The 19743-nt window shown below is 61.9% G+C and overlaps 3 protein-coding genes across 5 annotated transcripts; 1 reads left to right on the forward strand and 2 right to left on the reverse strand.

Moving 5' to 3' along the window:
- The first annotated feature begins 3014 nt into the window (after positions 1 to 3014).
- LOC122896052 (insulin receptor substrate 2-like) lies at positions 3015 to 5269 on the forward strand. Its single transcript, XM_044233993.1, has 2 exons — positions 3015 to 3429; positions 3615 to 5269. Exons 1-2 carry the CDS (start codon positions 3015 to 3017, stop codon positions 4751 to 4753), a joined length of 1554 nt encoding a protein of 517 aa, XP_044089928.1. The 3' UTR covers positions 4754 to 5269.
- Positions 5270 to 5480: 211 nt separating this feature from the next.
- Positions 5481 to 7641, reverse strand: SAP25 (Sin3A associated protein 25). Its single transcript, XM_044232542.1, has 7 exons — positions 7561 to 7641; positions 6826 to 6978; positions 6550 to 6650; positions 6353 to 6459; positions 6098 to 6251; positions 5881 to 5978; positions 5481 to 5798 (listed from the first exon to the last, which is right to left on the reverse strand). The coding sequence occupies exons 2-7, from the start codon at positions 6969 to 6971 to the stop codon at positions 5511 to 5513; spliced, it is 894 nt and encodes a 297-aa protein (XP_044088477.1). The 5' UTR covers positions 6972 to 6978; positions 7561 to 7641; the 3' UTR covers positions 5481 to 5510.
- On the reverse strand, positions 7618 to 18793 carry LRCH4 (leucine rich repeats and calponin homology domain containing 4). 3 transcript variants are annotated; one of them, XM_044232539.1, is made up of 18 exons: positions 18538 to 18793; positions 14654 to 14798; positions 14383 to 14509; positions 14120 to 14225; positions 11875 to 12011; positions 11618 to 11733; positions 11377 to 11476; positions 11050 to 11140; positions 10882 to 10958; positions 10702 to 10763; positions 10483 to 10611; positions 10280 to 10348; positions 10085 to 10188; positions 9873 to 9956; positions 9577 to 9662; positions 9266 to 9403; positions 9089 to 9166; positions 7618 to 7759 (listed from the first exon to the last, which is right to left on the reverse strand). In XM_044232539.1, exons 1-18 carry the CDS (start codon positions 18755 to 18757, stop codon positions 7655 to 7657), a joined length of 1974 nt encoding a protein of 657 aa, XP_044088474.1. In that variant the 5' UTR covers positions 18758 to 18793; the 3' UTR covers positions 7618 to 7654. The 3 variants fall into 3 exon arrangements, with proteins under 3 accessions (XP_044088474.1, XP_044088472.1, XP_044088473.1); XM_044232537.1 differs by lacking the exon at positions 7618 to 7759 and adding an exon at positions 8137 to 8772; XM_044232538.1 differs by lacking the exons at positions 7618 to 7759; positions 10280 to 10348 and adding an exon at positions 8137 to 8772.
- Between the last annotated feature and the right edge of the window lie 950 nt (positions 18794 to 19743).

Here is a 19743-nt window from a genome sequence, read left to right on the forward strand (position 1 = left end):
AGTTACACTGGGTCAGCCTCCAACTCCAGGACAGAAAACCCGAGTTCCCTGGGCACAGGCCAAGACGAGGACCGCAGCTGTCCTGGCATGGAGTAGCCACTGTGCCGCCTCCCTGGGGCCTCCTGTATCCAGGCGAGCAGCAAAGAATGGAAAAATCCCTGGCCTGCTAGAAGATGTCTGAATGACTGGGCCATGTTCCTCTGACCTTGCCCCCAGCCCGCCCTTGCACGGCCCTGTCTGTGGTCACATGTCCGAACCCCACTGCAGGCGAACCGAGGAGCCCCATGCACACTGTGGAGCTTGCCCAGGCTCCCCCTGGGCTTCTGACCAGGTGGCCGATGCTGTGGCCGTGCTCTGCAGACAGAGTCCTGTGGCTTGGCCCCAGCATTTGGGAGGTCACCTGCCCCCGTGGGTGAGATCAAAGGACACAGTCCCCAGGACCACTGTGAAGAACGCCATTCCCTCCACGTTGGGGCTTGGGAGCCATGCTGGGGAAGGCTGAAGGAAAGAGATGGGGGCACGCCCTGCGTCCCCCTACACAGAGTGGGGAGAACTCCAGAGTGGGGAGGGAGGGGCTGATGGGAACAGCCCAGCCTGAGTTCCCCAGCCTCCTCCCTCTAGGTTCTTGTCACTGTAATGAGATTCTTCCATAGGGATTTAAGAATGTGGTGATTCCATCCCATGGCTCTCCTGCACCCCAAGGATGGAGGCCGAGGGAGACCCCTGGGCTTGGGAGGAGATGTTCTCACCCAGCAGAGCTGAGGTTCTGCCATTTCCTGTCCCTGGGGAGCAGCTGGCATTACCAGGGCAACAGGCTAAAATAAATCTTGTCTGGGTAGGGCCAAGGGCAATGTTGCTAGGGCAACTGATTAGGCCAATTGTTTGGCTCCAGGCTTTTCCTGGTACCCAGCATGGTTAAATCACCTGGCACTGCCTGCCCAGAACGCAGGTACTCAGATCCCTGCTCCCTCCCGCTCCATCTGTGCCCAGCACTTCTGGCTTCAGTGACACAAGGTGGCCTGGAGCTGGTCCCTGAGGCAGCCATGATTGCACAAGGACTGGGGTGCTGCACGGTGGCCTGGCTGATGGGGAGCGGGAAGGAGTAGGGATGAAGAAGGCCTCCTGTGGGTAGCTTCAAAGCACAGCCCATCGTAGGACCTGTGGATGCCCTGTTCCTCCAAGCAGCACCAAGCCTGGGAAGGGGAGGAGCCTCCAGATCTCTTTTGCTTGCTGCTTTGCACACCCTAAGTCTGTGAAGACCACACTGGAGGCAGTAGCCTTGAACATACTTCTGTCTGGGTGGCCACTTCTAGGTCTGTGACATACCTGCTTCTCCCTGGCCGATGCCCACCAAAGGCGGTGACTGCCACCGGCCCCAGTGCACTCATGAGCTGACGGCACCTCCCCTGCTCCTTGGGAAGCTATGGCAGACCCGGATGCACCTGGTGGAGGCCCCGGGCACCCCCTGCCTACCAGCCAGCCGCCCACCCTCACCATGCTGGTTGGTGCTATGCGCCTCACTCTCAACGTGACCCTTGAAAAGACGGTCAAGGATCCTAGCTTGCACACACACTGCACTATGGCTTCCCCAGTGTTCCAGAAGAGTCCCTTCCTCACAGGCCTGGGAAATGGAGAAGCATCAGTGGGACGGCCTGCCCTCCCAGCTCAGACTGTCATGGCCTCTGGACTAGCCTGAGACAGAGCGCAGGCCTCCCTTGTCTGGGTATTCTTGTTATATATCCTCCTCCCCACGTGCCGTCTTCAACAGGAGCCTCGGCTGCCCACTTCCCCCTCCTCTACCCTCCCCGCAGCCCCCGCTTTAGCTCTTACTTGCCACAGAGCGATATAGGAGGTCCTCTAAGGCTCCCACCGAAGCATCAGCTCCTGGGGTGCCTTGCAGAGTGGGCGGTGACTAGAGACATCACCCCTCCACACACACACCCCCTTGCAGGAGTCTGTGGTCCTTGGAAGGATCAGAAAAGGGGTGGTGTAAAATGTCTGAATCCCAAACCTATCTCAAAATCTTAGGACGGAAGAGGCAGAGGGTATCTCCACCACAGAGTCTGCACCTCTGGTCAGAGCCTTCAGCTGGCCCATGGTGGCATTTGGGGACAGCGGTGCTGAGAAGGGGCTGAGGGCAATGAGAGGGTTCTTCCCAGGTTCTCCTTCAGTGGCCCCTCGGCTGGGACTCTGGTGGTGTGGTCTATGCACAGAGACCCATCTAAAAGCTCACTTATCTGAAGACCCCTCCTGTCACCCTAAACGCAGAGAGAACCTGAAACTCCAGCTCTTCTGAAATCAGCACAGCCCAGTGCTTGGCGGCGCTGAGAGCTAGGCTGGCTTGGGAAAAAGAGTATGGGACCATTGTTGGGGGGAACGCAGGTGCTGGACGCCTAGAGTGGGAAGTGGCGGCAACAGAAGGTGGCGCGTGTCAGGGCCATCCCCAAATCAGCAGGACTGCGGACCGCCCTACCAGCAGGATCGCTTCCCGACGCAGTTCCCCTCACACTGGCCTCACTTGGCCGCTCGCTTAGCAGTCAGCTCAGATCCGAGGAGACGCCCACGCACTGCCCGCCTCCGCAATCCCAGCCCAAGGGTGCTTGGGGTGGGGTGGAGGCCCGGTCCCCTAGACTTCTCCAATCAGACTTCACTCTCACGGCCCGACGTCCAGCGCCCGGGGCGCGCGAGGGTTAACCCCGCGGGGGTGGGGACTCTGGAGCGGTCTGCAGAGGGAGGGAGGGAGGGGGCAGGAGGCGTTTGGAGGCGTGGGGAGCCGACCGGGGGTCGAGCCTCCGAGGAGGCCGCTGGAACCTCCCGGCAGCCAGTGCCGCATACGCCGCGCGCAGCGAGGGGACACCGCAGACCCCCTGCCCCAAACTTCAAGTCCGGAGCAGGGGCGAGACGCTGGGCATCAAGACAGGTGGCAGCCTGTCAGGACGCTGCCCCCTTCCCCGGAGACCGCCACCTCCACCCCGCCTCTGCTGAGTCTCAGCCCCGATTGCCTTTGGCCGGGGATGAAGCCCGGAGGCGGTGGCCCCACGGCGGGCCCGGAGTCCGAGCCGGCGGACAGGCCGCTGGTTCTGCCGCGGCCCTGGGCCTGTCCCGCTGACGTACGGCTCTGCGGCCACCTGCGGAAGCAGAAGTCGCAGCGCCGCCGCTTCTTCGTGCTCCGCGCCGACCCTCCGCGCCTTGAGTGCTACGAGAGCGAGAAGTTGTTCCGCGCGGGCCGAGCGCCGCCCAAGCTCAGCGTGAGCCTGGCGGGCGCGTGCACCATCAGCAAGCGCGTGGACGCGCGCCAGCGCCACCTGATCGTCCTCTACACGCGCGACCGCAGCCTGGGCGTGGCGGCGGCCTGCGAGGCGGAGCAGCAGGCGTGGTACAGCGCCCTGCTGGAGGCGCGCGCGGCCGCGGGTGAGGCCCGAGCCTGGGGCGGGCGGAGCCGAGGGCGAGGGGCCGGGGCTTGGGTGATCGCGAGTTTATCCGGGGTTGTCCCTCCCTGTAAGTCTCCGAAATCAAGTTCAAATATGAAGCGTTTACACGTGTTTAGTTCTCGGGGCAGTGACTCCAACCGCCCCCGCCCAAGAGCCCCTGTGACCGGCCCCCTTTCTCTCCAGGTCCCAGCCTCCACGAGGACCCCGGCGCCTGGATTCTCGCTCCGTTTCAGGACGTCTGGCCCGTGACGCTGCGGCCCAAGGGACTGGGGCGAACACAAGGCCTAGGCAGCGGCCGCTACCGCCTGTGCCTGGGTTCGGGGGTGCTGAGCCTGCTGCGGAAGCCCAAGGGCAGACGCTCTGGGGACACCCAGGCTTCGGTTCCGCCACCCGCCCTGCGCCTGTCCCTGCTCAGTGTGCGCCGCTGCGGCCACGCAGACTCCTTCTTCTTCCTGGAGCTCGGCCGCTCGGCGCCCACCGGTCCCGGGGAGCTGTGGCTACAGGCGCCCGACGCCCTGGTGGCCCAAAGCATTCACGAGACTGTACTGGCCGCCATGAAGCGACTCGGGGAGGGCGGTGCCACTGGCAGGGCTGAGCCACTGCCAAGGGATCCCCCCACCGGCGCTTACAGACCCTCTGCCTCCCAATCTTCTCCAACCCTGGCCTCGACAGCCCAGTCAAGCGGCGGGAGCCCTCGCGGGGGCCTCGGGGAGAGAAACAGGAAAACCCTCCAGATGCTGGCAGCCTCGCACCCCAAGGACTTGGAGCTGGGAGGGGGCTACGTAGCCATGGGAGCCGGGAGCAACTATGAGCCCATGGGGGGTGGCGAAGCGGGTGGCTACATGGTGATGGCACCCCCTGGCCTTGCGGCCTCTGCCCACGCAACCCCCCACGACCAGCTCCAAGTTTGCGGGGACACCGAATACGTTCCCATGAGCCGCTTTCTGCCAGGGTCCTTGTTCTCCAGCTCCCTGCCCGGCTCCTATGAGCTCGGAGCTGGGGAGTCTGGGCCTTCCTTTCAAGGACCCCGTCGCAGCATGGGGGAATGTTGGGGACCAGGAGGGGCGCATCCCTCCTTGCAGCCGCCCTCAGAGCTAGCAGGGGAGTACGTGTGCATCAAGTACGTGGCCCCTGACTACTTAGGAATGGGCACTGCCACACAAGAACCCCCCAACGGCCGCCTCAATTACGCTGACCTGGACCTGATCCCTTCACTGGAGGTTCGAGGCGACAGCAGGAACCCACAACACAGCTATGCCCGCATCGAGTTCCAGAACCTCAGGGAGGCTCCGGTGAGATGTGGGCAGCTCCGCCCTGTCTAGCTGAGGGATGGATGGGGAGGAAGGGAGAGAACAGGGCACAGTTATGAATGCCTTCCTGCCTGCTCCCCTCAAACTGTTCCCAAAACAGAGGGGCTCTCAGGCCCCCTAGGACTTGCTCTCAGGTCAGCCCTGGCCCCCAACCCTGCCCTCAATGACTGGTCCCACAAGGACCTGCTCCCCCCACCCCGCACCTGCAGGGCCTGCCTTGTACCTCCTCGCAGCCAAAGAACTAGTCCCGGCCCCAGGGCCCCAGAGCAGGAGGGCTGAAGCACCCGGGCTCTTATCTCTACTGTTTCCTGAAAGTGCTGTGCCACTCCCTTCCTCCCTAATTTCCCTCTTCCAGTGACAACACAATCACAATACAACGCAAGTGTTCGCACAATCCTCCCTTCTCGGGAGCCTGGTGGACCTGAGAGCCTTCTTGCTTCCGTATTCTTGTCTTCTATAGACTGTACTGTGGACCCCACACACCCTATGCCCTATACCCTATTAAAGCGGTCCTGCTTGGTCAGCCTCGAAAGGTCTTAGGTCCACGGATTCCCCTGCCCCCTTGCAGGGGTGACCGACGAGTAACGCGAGTTTGAGAGGAAGACAGCCTAAGCCACGTCGAGGAAGAGAACCCATCCCTGTCTCCATGCCCCACTCGGCTACTCACTTGCTACAAGGAGTTTGTTTGCAAACCAAAACACTGTTTTATTGTCAACAGAACCTGCGGCGGGGAGGGGGGGGACCCACAATGCTCACAGAAGAGCTGTGTTCAGTGGGCTTCTGGAGTTCGTGGGACAGACGGGTCAGTGCAGCGAGAACAGCTGGGCCCGCCACTGGGGCCTGGGTGGTCAGATACAGGGTCTGGGGAGCCAGCAGGGGGCGTGGGAGCCCCCGAGGAGGCAGGTCTCGGAGCCCCCTGGCTCATCTGCAGGAGGCCAGTGAGGGCGATCAGCTCAGGCCCACTGAGCCAGGCGGTGGAGCAGCCCGGGGACGGGGTGCGGAGGACCCAGGGAGTCATGACAGGAGGTGGGAGCAGCAGCTTCAGAGAGCCCATGACCTGAGGAGAACGAATGGAGAAGTGTCTCCTCCCAAGCCCTGCGGGGGGACTGGCCCGAGGCCGGGGCAGGAATTACACTCACCTGCTGAGGGGCCTCGGACAGGTACAGCGGGACACGCTGGCCACAGGGCAGCAGCGGGTCTGACAGAAAGACATCTTCACGGCCCATCACTGGGAGCCCTGGGGAGGAAAAGCCAGTAGGGCAGTGGGCTGGGGTTCCCACACCAGCGAGGGCCGCACTGGTTCCCAGATGAGCTCACGCAGGGAACCTCCGGAGCCTGGGGGACCAAGCAAAGTACCTGCGTCCCTGGGCACGTGCTCTCCGTTCTGATGCCCTGTTGCTGGGGCCCGGGGCCTGAGGTCCCGGCCTGACGCTGCCTCATACAGTGGCCAGAATGAGGGATGACACAAAGTCCGGCCTGAGAAGGAGGCGCCTGACGCACAGCTGGGCCCCTGTGCCAGAGGCAGGAAAGATGGATCCCTGGAGCTTCAGCCCCCTCCCGGGGCACCCCTGCCCCCTCCCAAGGCCTGGGCCACAGATACTCCCAACTAACCCACACCAGCCGAGGTCCTGCTTTAGCCTTGAAGCTGGGGTCCCAGGGTGCTAGGACCGTCATCCTTGAGGGGGCCACCTCCCAGGCCATCTGGGGCGGAAGGGCAACTGCAGGGGTGGGGTTGAAGAGATTAAAAGAGGCTCAGGAGTCCGTGGAAAGGTGTCTGGGGCAGTAAAGACTGCAAGGCCTGTACCTACCCGGGGTTCCCGGGGACTGCTCGGCAGCCAGGCCTGGGGGGGCCCGGGGCAGCAGCTGCTCTCTCCGGGTCCAGGAAGGCCTTCGGGACGGGGGCTGCGGGCTGGGAGGGGGAAGTACTGAGGTGCAACCGTCACAGCCTCCCCCTTATCTCGGAGGCAGGGCCCGGGGGGTCTGGGGCAGGGAGTCTGAGCACACCCGGTCCGCAGTGTGGGCGGCGGAGGTTTCCTCCCACGGTGGGGCCCCCTGTCGGATTTCCCTGCGACGGGGCCCCTCACCTGTCCTGTGGGGGGGTTCCTGGCTCCCCCAGTCCTTCCTCTCCAGAGCTCCAGACCTCGCCGGGGTCTCTGCCCGCCGAGGGGCCTTGTTTCTCGGGCGCCTGCTCTTTGCCCGCGTCCCACAGTGGAGGCGGCCGGGGCAACATGCCGCGTCTGGCGGGGAGGGCAGCGCGGGCAGCAACTCTGGGCCCCGCGTCCGCACTGTCTACGCCGTCCACGCCGTCCACGCCGTCCACGCCGCCCGCGCCTCCCACCTCGCTCCTCCCGGACCCACGAGGGTCCCTCCTCCCGCGGCGGCCCGCCCTCTCGCCCCGCGAGCGCACGTCGCCGGCCCACCTCGCGGGGCCTCGCGACCACGCTAGCGCCCAGCGCGTTTCCGGGCCACGTGGCTCGCGCTCCCGCCGGGGTCTCGCGGGCGCCCCCTAGCGGCGGGGCTGGCGGGGTCCGCCCGCCTTCCGCCACGGAAGAGCGCAGCGCTCCGCGGCAGGGCCGCCTCCTTTCCCACAACGCACGGCATTCATTCGCAGACGGACACACACACGCACACCCGAGGGGCAACCTATAGGGCCCGGCTTCTTTATTGCACTTGACACAACATCCAGGACCGTCTTCTACCCTAGACCTTCCGCCACACCCAGGGGCGGCCAGGGGCCTCGCTGGGCCGGCGGGCTTCCAAACCCTTGGGCGGGCTGAGGGGCACCCAAGTAACAGGGCCAAGCCTGAGGCCGCCCTCACCAGAGTCCTTGCTAGGGAGCAGAGCCGGACGCGGCTGTCTTCTCTGTTCCTGGGTTCCCGGCTGGATCGGAGCCCTGTGACCCGACCTCGACCCCTATGGCCGTTCCAGCAGTGCATGGATGACAGCAGCGATGTAAGGGAGGCCCCTTCCCGGGGCCCCCTCCTCTTCCAAGATGTGGTGGGGCTGGCACAGGGACTCCTGGGGGGAGGGGCCCAGGTTAAGTGCCCGTCACCTTGTTCTCTGGCTTCCCTGTCCTTCTCAGAGGGCAGGGGGGTGGAGAAACCCTACAGAAGCCTGGGCAAACAGGGCTGACAGGCTGGCCCTTCCAGGTGGAGGTGGCAAAGGTCAGGGGCACCCTGGACATGGGTTGGGGACAAACGAGATACAAGGAAGCTGCCAGCAGGTGACAGAAGGGCGATGACACAGGAGGCCAAGGCTCAGGGGAGCAGAGACCTGTCATTTCCAGAGGGAAATGCTGGAACAGGTAGGCTGACAAACAAAGCCCCTGGGGCATGGCCAGGGCTGGGCCTGGCCACAGCAGGAGCAGACGCAAACACACACACACAAGAGGCGGCCACGGTCTGTACAATTTATACACAGAGACAGGGACCCAGCCTGGGCCCCTGTATCCCCTACAAATATAGAGTTCTCTCTACAAAATATAGATAATTTAGCTCCCCAGAACAATGTGGGGGGTGGGAGAGGGACGGCAAAAGGAGGAAGGTTGAGATCGACCCTCTGAGGGAGCAGAGGGCAGGGTCTGGAGGGATGAAGGCACCATCAGCACTGAGAGGTGAGGGAAGGGAAGGGGCTACAGGAGGGTGGCCAGAGGCTGGGGGCCCAGGGTCTGGGTACACCAGAGTGGGGCCTCTGAGGTCATTGTTTGTGAGGGGAGGGGGCTCACTAGTGTCTTTGGTAGGGGCTGAAGGCACCACTGGTAGGGACCGGGGTCGCACAGGAGTCATAAATAGAAATAGGGTGATGGGGGCGGGGAGGAAGGGTGACTTCAGGTCCTAGGAACCCAGGAGCCGAGTGTAGACGACAAAGAGCAGCAGCATGAGGACCACGTAGAAGAAGATGAAGCCGCCCAGACCAGAAGGGGGCCAGACGGGCGGGGGGGCCCTGCCCCCCACCCGCTTCACAGCCTCCAGGGTGGTCCATAGCCCCTGGGCAGTGCCCTGGAGGAGATCCGAGGGCGAGCACAGGTCAGCCTAGGAAGGGAGTAGGGACAGACGGACAAGGACAAAGAGCAGACGTCAGCAGCAGCAGCAAGACAATCCTTCCCACCCCCTGCCCTCACGTGCCAGGGGCTGAGCCACGCCCACATGCGCAGTGCAGGGCAGGGACACATGCAGGGCAGGGACACATGCAGGACGGGGGGACTTGCGGACATGCTTCTTTCTGGGGAGCAGACACCCCTGTGAATGGAGCCCCGCCACCCATGCGGAGTGCTCAGCTGAGCCCGGAACGTCGCCACCCTTTGTAGTAGGGACCTGCCCTGGGCTCCCCAGAATATACCCCCCATACCTCAGGCACCCCCATTTTTCGACAGGCTTCTAAGAAACTCTCCACATTTTTCCGAGACTTGAGAGCACTAAGTTTTGGCTGGGGGAACGAGAGAAAGGAAAAGGAGAAGAGAGTAAGGGAGAGGCCCTGGCCGTCCTCTGTCCCATCCCCTGCCTCCCGCCCGGGGACAGAACTGACCACAGCAGGTGAGGGCACGTGGATGAAGGGCACGGAGCGGGGCCGCAGCTGGTTGGCCAGCTGACACAGGATGACCCCATTGGCCAGAGCTTCTGCCAGGTCCTCGGGCAGGGGCCGCTGCAGCCTTGACTCAAGGACCTGGGAGGCAGGAGGATGGGGGAGGGGTCAGGTTCGCTGGGGACTCCCGCCTGCCCCTTGTGCCCTCAGTGGAAGCACCCACAGGGTACGGTGGAAGCCAGGGAACTCGAGGAAGCTGAGTGGCCCCCTCAACTCCCCACTGTGCCCGGTCCTGCAGATCCCACCTCCCTTACTTGGCGCAGCTGAGCCATTAGCTCCTTTTCATCCAGAAGCTGGGGGGATCGCCGAGGTCTCAAAACACAGTCTGGTGAGGAAGGGCCTGGAGAAAGGGGAGGAATGTGGGCTTGTCTCTGTCACCCGCCGCCGACTTCCTAGCTGGGTCACAGTGTCTGGCACTCACATCTCCTGCCTCCGTGCTTGTGGGATTTTCAACACAAAGGACAATAGACTAGCGAATTCCCGGGCCAGAAGGGGAGTCCGCAGCCCAGGGCTGAGGGCTGGGTTAGCGCTGGGGACAGGGGAAACCCACCTGAGCCACTCTGCGAGGAAGAACGGAAGAGGAAGCTGTTTGGTCTCTGAATGGAGCCGAGTGGCCGGGGAGCAGGCACTGTCGCTGGGGGCCAGAGCCAGAGACCGGTCAGAAATGACACCCTTCAGAGACCCCTCTTCCCTCAGGCCCCCAGGCCCCAGCCACCCCCTCACCTACAGAGTCCCGTTCCTCTTCCCCAGTCCCTGTCCCACCTGGTCCAGCCGCAGGAGGGGGGTCCTGGGAGGTGGGGGCGGGGGCGGGGGCTCCCTGTCCTCCTGAAGCTCCTGGCTGGGTGGCACTGGACTTCGGCATGCCACTGAGGACAGACGGGAAGCGAGTTAGAGGGGATGGCAGGGGCACGGCGTGCAGGGACAGAGCTCAGGGAGGGGATCTGCGAGGACACGTACTCAGAGGAGGCCTGAGTGGACGAGGCAGCGGCCCCTCCGCCAGCAGCCCTGATCCCCAGCTTCAGAAAACTGGAAAATGAAGGACATGTGGGGTCAGCAGGGCAGCCAAGGGACCCGCCAACCCCAAGGGGCAGAGGAACTTCTGAGGACCCATTTTCCCTTCATTTCCAGGCCCGCCGCCCAACCTGCCCCCTTGCCCATACCTGTCCTTCCTGGGGGCCCCCCACAGCGCACTGTGCTGCTGCTGCTGCTGCTGCTGCCGCCGCTCCCGCTCCTGCCACAGCTGCAAGGTGTCGGGGCGCCGCCGCTCCTCCCCGGCCAGCTCCTCCCGCCTGTGGGGCAGAGGCAGGACCAGTGAGGCAGAGCTGGTCCGGGGACAGGAGGGAGGTGAAAAGGTGCGGGGTCAGGTGGCTCCGGGGTACCTGCTGCTTGACGCCTTCTCGGTGTCCCCCGCCACAGGGCTTAATTCTGGTGGCCGCTGCTCCTAAGGAAGGAGCAGCAGGAGATGGAAGTGCTCCCCCAAGCCTGCGCTACTCCCCGCCCCCCACAGGTACCCTGCACACTGTACAGGACCTGCACGCGGCCAGGAACGGGACCCTCACCTCAGCAGCGCCTCGCTCCTCGTCCTCCCCAGGCACGTGGCTGTCAATGAAGTCAATCTGCTCAGGGTCTCCGTCAGCTGGAGAGGCCAGGGCATGTCAGCAAGCCTCTGGGGGCCTTCAGGCACTCGCACCTTAGCCCCCACCCCATACCCTGACCCCAGCACTCACCAGAGCCATCCTCTCTCCGCTCCCTGGGCCCCCGAGGCTCCCGGGCCAGCTCCGAGATCCGGAAGGACAACTCCGAAAATTCATCTGTTGACTAGAAATGCAAAAACGGGAGTGAGCTGCGCTGTAGTGCTGGGGGTTCGTGGGGTTCATGCCCCTGGGGTCTGCTGCTGAGCCAGCCCTTCCCTGAGATACCTGGGCAAGGGAAAAAGACCACTCCAGACACGAACAGTCACCCTGATACTCCCAGGCACCAAGCAAAGGGTCCTGACTCAGAGTTTCTCCCCCAGAGCCAAGACCCCCAATGTCCCGTGGAAGGTAGGCCCTTACCTCATTTCCAGACCACCTCTTGCTGCCACTGTCGACGCTGTGGAAGCCTGAGTCCAGCCCGCCATCGTACCGACGTCCAGGAAATAAGTCCTCAGCAGGGCTGGCGGCCGCCAGGGAGAGCCCGTCAGTCCAGCATCGGGCAAGAAGCCCTCTCATCCTCCCACCAAAATCCACGAGTCCGTGTTGCCAGGAAGGGGCAGGAAGTAACCAGAGGCTTGCTTCCTTCCCACTTGGGACTTACCAGGGACTGAAACTCGGGGGGCGGGAAGGGGCCAGGTCCCCCAGTGCAGACCCCCCACGCCGCCCAGCTTCTGTCGACAAGTACTTGAAGATGTGAAGTTTCCCCTTCAGACAGATCTAGGTATAAGGAGGCACACGGGAGGGGTTAAGGGAAGGGGGCTCCCCCGGATCCTGCCTGGCTACTAAAGGGACTCATCTCCCAACTCCTACCCGTTCCCAGCCCTGTCCCCATGGTCTAGGGCAATCCGCCCCCCTCACCTGAGCCGGAGGGCTCTGCAGGGGGTTGCTGTCCAGCAGAATGACCTGCAGGTGCCTGAGGCGGCAGAAGGAGACCGGGATGCGGGAGACACGGTTACAGGAGAAATCCAGGCGGACAAGAGGAAGATCCCCCAGCTCTGGGGGTGGGTGAGGGAAGAGTCAGGAGCCTGCCCAAGGGTGGGGCCTTGTGTTCACTTCCTCTGCCCTCTGCTCTGGCCCACTCGCCACCCTTGGGGCCACCACGTCCTCTGGCCTTGCTGGCTGGCTGAGGGCGTGCCCCAAGAACAACCTCCCTGCTTCCCTTCCTGCTTGAATCCGGCCCACCTCCAGGCCTTCCCTCCCCGAGCTCCTGCCCATCTCATGGGCTTCTCTCTCCTCTGCCCCCGCCGACCCACCCCATACTCCGGCCATTCCTTCATCCCTGACTGACCGCCCCAAGACCCAAACTGCGACACTGCACATGGTCAAAAACCATGACTTGCAGCCGAGGCTGCTGAGGGTGAGCGGACCATGACCTGCGCAAGGGCACCCAAGCAGGAGTGGCCTGCATTCCTACCGGAACTTTAGGAGCTAAGCCCTTCCCGCCCCCGGCAAGGCTGTGCCCACCAACACAAAAGGGTGCCCTTTTTCTACTTCTCAAACATGCACAGTCGGATGAGGGGTGACTAGAGACACAGAAGAACACTCCTCACCCCCAGGCCCAGCGCGGTCCGAGTGTTCGTGAGCTGGCTCGGACCACATTTCCCATCTCACGAACCCCCCTCGCACCACATCAGACAACCTCCAGCCCTGTGAACCCCCTCATGTGGGAAAATAAAGCCAGAAAGGCTTCTGGGCCTTTCCACGTGCTGTTTGCTCAGCTGGGACACGCAGTTTTGTGACCATCTTTCAAAGTGCAGCTCAAGTGTTGTCTCTTCCATGAAATCTCTCCAGAGACAGGTTGGAATTTACTGCTCCTTCCTCTGTGCCCCCAGGGCATTTTTGCCTGGGTCTCTCTTATGGTCACATAAGATCAAATTATGTGATCGGATCTCTGATCAAATGCTTGTTTGCAGTGCTACCGACTTAGAAGGAAAGAGGGCCAGAGTAGAAGCAGGGGGAGCCCAGAGAAAATGGGTGACCACCTGACCGCCTCTCTTGTTCTTTATTTTTTTAATTTTTATTTTTAAAAGATTTTATTTATTTGACACAGAGAGAGATCACAAGCAGGCAGAGAGGCAGGCAGAGAGAGAGAGGAGGAAACGGGCTCCCTGCTGAGCAGAGAGCCCGATGCGGGCCTCGATCTCTGGACCCTGAGACCATGACCTGAGCTGAAGACAGAGGCTTTAACCCACTGAGCCACCCAGGCGCTCTCTCTTGTTCTTTAAAACCAAGATGTGCATGGCTCCGGTCCTTCCTACCAGGCCCTGGCTTGCATCTGTCACCACATCCGTGCCTGGCAGTGCTCCCTCCCACCCGCACGCTTTGCACATGGGTTCCCTCTGCCTGGGATGCAGAAGGAAGGAGAACTTTCCTTCACAGGTCAGCTCCTGCCACGCCTCGGTGGGGGAAGTCTTCCTCAAGCTCCCCGAGCAGGGCCACAAGCCTCCCTCTAGCTCCCGCAGCTCTTTCCATGGCCTGTTCTAGCACGTCCCTCCACTTGTCTCTCCCCGGGAAGCCCGGACATTTTCAGAGTTGGCCCTGGGTGTGAGTGACATCCCTGTCTACCTGACCCCCACCTAAAACACAGGATGCACACAACAGTGCCGGCGGAATAAGGGAAGGGGTGCCTGCTTTGGAGCAGAGGCTATCAAATGTTGGAGTGGATCACAATTAGCTCATTCAACTGGGGTCGGGAGCTGCCTGGGCTCCAGCTCATGGCTCCACTGACTCGGAATCTTTGGAGGAGGAGGCACAGGGCATCATCTGACTCAGGTGCCCGAGAGCTCCCACTGGGTGAGTGATGGCCCTGGGTGGCCCTAAAGGCCCCTTCAAACCTTGGGATTCTGCAGGGTGCCAACCCACTTACCCACTCTCCTTTCTGTGCCTTGTTCCTCATTTGTGAAGATAAAGTTAATAACCCATGCCTCGTCAGCCTCAGACGGATGCCAGTCAAGAACAAATAATTTAGTTTGTCTTATACACTGCAAAACCCTGGGCACCTAGGACGGTGATGTTCTGTGAAGAGTCTTCAGGACTTCTCCAGTGCAGACATACACACTCTCTCCACCCCCCCACCCCCCCACCAAATCTCTATTCTCCTCACCATCGGGCAGGGTGCTGAGCTGGTTCCTGCGCACACTGAGGTCCCGCAGGGAAGGGAGACTGCACAGCTCCGCCGGGAGGGCCTGCAACTCATTGCCACTCACATCCTGCAATGAGGAAAGAAGTAAGCCAGGAGCCACGAGACCAGGGGCATCAGAAACTGCCTCCGGCCCCTGGCCACGTCCTTCAGTGCCCCCCTCCCCAAACTCTCCAAAGGCCCCCGGTGCCTGGCTCGACGGCTCCCCCTTCTTGCCCTGCCCTCACAAGCTGCCGCAGGCTTCCCAAGGCACTGATGTCGGGAGGCAGAGCTCCTAGTTTGTTGTTGCTGATGATGAGCACCCTCAGGGGCAGCTGGCAGATGTAGGGTGGCAGCGACGACAGCTGGTTTCGGCTGTGGAAGGGAGAAAGGCATGGGGCTCACTCCCCAGGCCCGGCAGCCCCGTGCGGCCCTCTCTCCAGGGCACTGGGAGGGGCACTCAGGGTATGGTGCGCTGGGACTTGGGGCTCCCACCCTCTGCCGGCCATGCCTCCCTACCTAAGGTTGAGGTAGGTAAGGGCTGTGAGATTCCCCAAGGCTGGGTTCAGGCATCTCAGGCAATTGTGGTAGAGGCTCAGGCCCTCCAGGGACACCAGCTGGCATGCTGCCTCCGGCACCTCGGGGAACCGGTTCCGGGACAGGTCTAGGAGAAGCAAGAAATCAGGGGAGAGCTGGGGACAGGCCCAGCCCTGGACAGAAGGGCCCTCGACTTTCCCAGAGCTAGCTGCCCAGTAGTCCGCCTCCCCGTTGGACCTAAAGAATCAGGCCTGTAAACCTGGGCTCCCTGGAGAGAACAAAGCTTTCTGCAAAACCAAGCACATTCCGAGCATTAGCAGAACAGCAAAGGCAGCAGGGTCACTGGGCTGGAGAAGCCCACCCTCAGGACAAACCACCTTCAGGTACACAAATGAAGGGCTATCCTGGAAAGGGTGACTGGCTTCTAGAATTCTTGCGGTTCCTGCTGTTTTACAGCGAAGGCTGGTGCTCCAAAGAAAACAGCAAGGTAATGGGCCTGGCGGCTCAAAGTGAGTATGGGAAGCTGCCCGGGGAGACCACTGAGAAAGCGAATCTCTCTTCGCCCCTCCACGGGGGCCTTGTCCCCAGCCTCAACCTCTTTTCAACACAGGGGAGAAGCCAAGGGTCATTAGAGTCTGGCTCTAGAGAATAAGTAAGGCTCCTGGCACACTGGACAATGGCTGTTCATCGGCCCCTCGGACCAGCAAGCCACTCCAAAGGTTTGTGAAGGAACAGACACCCGAGGACCAGGAGGGGAAGGCGAGCCGACCAGGCTGGAGACAGAAGCTGGAGTCCTCAGGTTCCTCCCACCCCAGCCTCTTCAGGACCGGCCTCTTTCCCACCCTCTCCCAGTCCCACTGGCCCTCCTCTACTTCCTCTCTTACTGACCCAGGCTTCAGGCGCTCAGCACTTTTGCCTGTGTCTTGGTGTGGGTGAGGAGCGGGGAGGAAGGCAGGGAGGGTAAAGCCTATGACCACCGCTTATTTCAAGGGGTCGCTTGCTACTCCAATGAAAGGAGTCAGGCATGGGGTTTCTGCCAGTCTGGGGACACTAACCGCTCAGAGCTCTGCAAGCCTGGGTTTCTGTTTCCTCTCCTCCCCTGCACAGGGAGGGGCCCAGGGCCTGCAGGGGGATGTCCCTGGCGATAGAACTTCAGTGAGCTTCTTAGGCAGCCCTCCCCAGGAAGGCCTGAGCCAAAGCTGATGGGAGGGAAGCTGGGGTCTATCCCCCAAGGAAATGAGTCTTGTGACAGGAAATGGAGTAGAAACAATCTATCAGGTTCTGTGTCTGTGTCTGGTGGGCCCTATGTTTACCAGGGCGGATGACAGCTCGAGGCACCAGGCCTCCTTTTTTCTCCCTCTCTGCTCACAGCCCTGGTGTGCAAGGAGAGAAGACCCTTCAAGGGAGAAGAGCAGGTTGCCCCGAGGCGGAGGTGGCCAGACGCAGTCGTCCTACGTTTGCCCTCCACCTGCCTGCTCTCCCGGCATCTACACAGGTGTGCGTGCGCACTTGTGCGTGCTGGGGATGAAGATGGGGGAGGATAAGATGGGGCAAAAGCTCGGAGCGGAAGGGAGCCTGGCTGGAGGAGGCAGGGCACAGGAGGCACAGGATGTGGTCTATAAGACAGTGAGCTGCACTTCTCCTTTGCGAGAGCCGCCCCTCCCCGCCATCTCAGGCTTCATCCTACTTTCGGAGGCCCCAAGGAACAGAGTCCAGAGGATATCAGAGACCTGTGCCATAGGAGATATGCAGGGAAAACAATGCTTCAGAAAGAGCTGGGAAAGCAGAAGAGGGCTCAAAATAATTGAGCGGAGTGTTGAAGTGTTTGGTCTGGGCGGTAGGGCAAGGAGGTGTAGACGACAGGGTACACGCAACCCTGACTGTCACTTCCCTTTTCCACCCCAAACTATCAGCAATCTGCTTGGGGAGAGGGATCAGAGGAGAACGTTCTGGATGAGACAGAGTCCACCTGGCCTACAACCTGGGTCCAGAAAGGACTCAGGATTTCTGCATGCAGAGCGGGGCGGGGAGAGGCCCTCAGGAAGCGGGGATTTTCCCGCTCCAACACACAAGCTCACTCAGAAGGGCCTGCACCCTGAGCCAGAATGCTGGTGGAGGAGCGTGGGAGGGGGCAGGAGCTGGGAGGGGCCAGGGAGTTCTTGGTAGTTTTCCCCAGGAGTCCACTCACAGAGGCAGAGCCCTAAGGAAGTAAAGAATAACATTTGGTCTTTGTCAAAAAACAAGCAAGGGGAAAGGGAACAGACGGCGAGTGTCACACAGCTGCTGAGGTCAATCTGAAGCTTGGGGGGGTTAGGCGGCTGGGGGAGACTGAGAGGGAGAGGAATGGCTCCTGGGGCTCACTCGGTCCCTGAACTCACTCTCTGCATGGTGGGGAAAGGAGTTTACCCAGCAACCCAAGTAAAGTGGAGAGGTTTAAACCGGTCCTCCCCAGAACAGTGGAGAAAACAGGGCCGGTGCCCATGTGCGTGTCTGCAGGTGAGAAGGCACCTGCTGGAGAAGAAATGCAACCAGTCTCCGAGCAGTGTCCTCTGGAGGGAAGACACTCACCCAGCCCCAAGTCCCACCCTGGGCTAGGCTGGGGTGGGGCTTCGGGAATGCAGGCCTCCTCCCCACTCCCAATCTCCACCCCCCAGCTGCCAGCCCAAGGTCATAGGTTGTTGCCTCCTGAGCAGCTGTGGCCTGATTCACCTGTCATGGTAGAGTCCCCCACACCCTGCCCTCAAGAGACACCGGAAGGGGGCGCCTGGGTGGCTCAGTGGGTTAAAGCCCCTGCCTTCAGCTCAAGTCATGATCCCAGGTCGTGGGATCGAGCCCCGCATGTGGCTCTCTGCTCAGCAGGGAGCCTGCTTCCCCCTCTCTCTGTCTGTCTCCCTGCCTACTTGTAATCTCTATCAAATACACTTGATCTTAGCCAAAAGGCCGAAACAAAATTTAAAAAAAAAAAAAGAGAGTGAGAGACACCAGGAAGGAAGGAGCACGATTAGAGGGATCTGTGAGTGGGGGAGTAGAAGGACAGTGGGACAGTCTCTAGTCTCCCAGCACTCCTAGCCAGGAGATAAGATTTCCTTCCTTTCAGCAACTGCCTCAATTCCCTCCCTCCAGGGGAAAGCAGAAGCTGAAACGGGAATTCTAGGGTCTCTATGAGGTCACAGGCTCCACAGTGACCTCACACAAGCGAGAAGGAGGGGGAGTCTCGGATAAGGGGGGTCAGGGATAATAGATGGAAGAGCTCGAGGAGAAAAGAGGGGACATGGAATATTTGCTTCTTTCCCATAGGCTAGCGGGGAGAAGAGTCGAGAGGGCCTGCGACCTTAGGGGGCGGGACAACAGGCACGGTAAACAGCAACACCAGGTTGTTAGGGGCAAATCCTAGGGAAGAGGAGGGCCTAAGGCTGCTCGCCTCTCGGTGGAACGGGGGGCGGGGGAAAGTTGGGAGACGAAGTGGAGGAAGATAAAGGAGTCCTCCGAGGGGCTCGTGGGGGCCGCTTTAAGGGACGATCAAAACTGAGGTTGAGGAGATCATGAAAATGAGTCAACCAGGTGAGGGGCGGGACCGTTCTACAGGTGCGCAGCTATGCAAATAAAGAGAAGCAGAAGACCGGGGAATTCTCCCAACGCTCGGCCGGGGCGCTGGGCGTTCCGTGCAAACAAGAACCGCGTTCATTGTCCGGTAGTTCTCAAAGTGGGGAGGGGGAGGTAGCAGGGTTATGCAAATCGGCGGGGTCGAGAACCCCGACGGTCAGGTGAAGGGGCGGGCCAGATTCCGGAGCCCGGTGAGAAACAAGCCAGGGGCGGGGCTATGCAAATAAGGGTCCCGGCTGGGGTAGGGGGCCGGGTGCACTCACCAGCCTGGGTGATGTCTGACAGGTCGTAGCTGCGGGCCGCGCCCCGGGGGAAGTGCTTCAAGCGCCGGTTAGATAGGTTCAGGGTCCCGGTGGCCACGGCCTCCTCTAGGGCCCGCTCTGCACTGCGGCTCCCGGGCAGACCCGGAGACCCTGGAACGGAGGTCGTGGCTGCCGCCTCCTCACCCCCGGCGGCGAGTGGGGCCGCTACCGCCGCCGCCATCCGCTCCCGGCGGCTCCCGCTGCCTGACTGACGGGACCGGCCGTCCCTCCTTCCCCCTCCCCCTCCTTGGAGCCGCCGTAGTCGCTTCAGGAGGGCGGAAACGGGCTCAGGGACCCGGCGAACCAATAGCGGCCCCGAGACGCGTCGGAAGTGGCTAATCAGAACCCGCCGGGGGGGTGGAGACTCCTGCTCCGGAGTGAGGCGACAGAAGGGAGGGGGCTAGAATGGAGCGCTCGCCAACGGCCGACGCTCCAGGCCGGCCCGCCCCCCGCAGCCGCATCCAATCGCAATGCTGAGGTCTGGAGATGGAGCCAATCAGGTCTAACCAGGAGACGGAGACGCCGGCGCTCTACTAGAAGGGATAGAGGCCGAGCGACCGCAAACCGGGGCTCCAGGTTTTCTTCCAACGGAGACCAATCGCAAGGCAGATACAGGCGACTGACTGTCACAAAGGCCAGTTAGAGCCTCCGGAGGGAAGCTGGCCCGGCCTCTTCTCTGAGGGACGGCTGTACCTACCAATAGTATGGGCGAGAAGGCGGTCCCTTCGCCTAGGAGGAGGCGGGTGAGCTAGAACTTTGAGACTGAGGTAAAGAATGTGAGCTCTGCGCGCCGCCACGGCTGGGAACAGTGTAGGGGCTGGAGTGGCGCGTGCGAGCTGGAACTGTTAGGGAGCGAGTCCGCTTTGAGCGCGCGAGGGAAGCCCGGGGGTGGGGGGCTTGGAGCCAGTCGATGCCTGAGGCCAGTGCGCAGGTGGTCTTTGCATCCGAAGGGACCAGATGGAGGCCACTCTGGCCGTGGAGGCTGAGGCCCTGCGGCGGTGTCCGGAGCCCCGGCGGACGGAGGGCTTACCAGAGACCGGAGATGCCCAGCTCAATCCTGGAGGAAGGGTTGCGGGAGACGGGAGAGCCTCCAGAGCGGCCGCCCGGCCCCGAAGAGCGCGCCTGGGCGGGAATTGTGATGACAACCCCAGGGCGGACGGGGGGGGA

Source organism: Neovison vison, chromosome 14 (genome assembly GCF_020171115.1).
Source record: "Neovison vison isolate M4711 chromosome 14, ASM_NN_V1, whole genome shotgun sequence".
NCBI lineage: Eukaryota > Metazoa > Chordata > Mammalia > Carnivora > Mustelidae > Neogale > Neogale vison.

What these genes read in the sequence shown, in the direction of transcription:
- LOC122896052 (XM_044233993.1), top strand. Translation starts at nt 3,015, where the DNA reads ATGAAGCCCGGAGGCGGTGGCCCCACGGCGGGCCCGGAGTCCGAGCCG. An exon ending in GGGTGAGGCCCGAGCCTGGG is followed by an intron (nt 3,430 to 3,614) that starts GCGGGCGGAGCC and finishes CTTTCTCTCCAG; the next exon opens with GTCCCAGCCTCCACGAGGAC.
- LRCH4 (XM_044232537.1), bottom strand. Translation starts at nt 18,757, where the DNA reads ATGGCGGCGGCGGTAGCGGCCCCACTCGCCGCCGGGGGTGAGGAGGCG. An exon ending in GCTCAGCACCCTGCCCGATG is followed by an intron (nt 12,012 to 14,119) that starts GTGAGGAGAATA and finishes ACCCACCCCCAG; the next exon opens with AGCTGGGGGATCTTCCTCTT. An exon ending in TCCACTCAGGCCTCCTCTGA is followed by an intron (nt 10,189 to 10,279) that starts GTACGTGTCCTC and finishes GTCTGTCCTCAG; the next exon opens with TGGCATGCCGAAGTCCAGTG.
- SAP25 (XM_044232542.1), bottom strand. Translation starts at nt 6,971, where the DNA reads ATGTTGCCCCGGCCGCCTCCACTGTGGGACGCGGGCAAAGAGCAGGCG. An exon ending in CAGGACCTCGGCTGGTGTGG is followed by an intron (nt 6,252 to 6,352) that starts GTTAGTTGGGAG and finishes CCTCTGGCACAG; the next exon opens with GGGCCCAGCTGTGCGTCAGG. An exon ending in TGTCCGAGGCCCCTCAGCAG is followed by an intron (nt 5,799 to 5,880) that starts GTGAGTGTAATT and finishes CGTTCTCCTCAG; the next exon opens with GTCATGGGCTCTCTGAAGCT.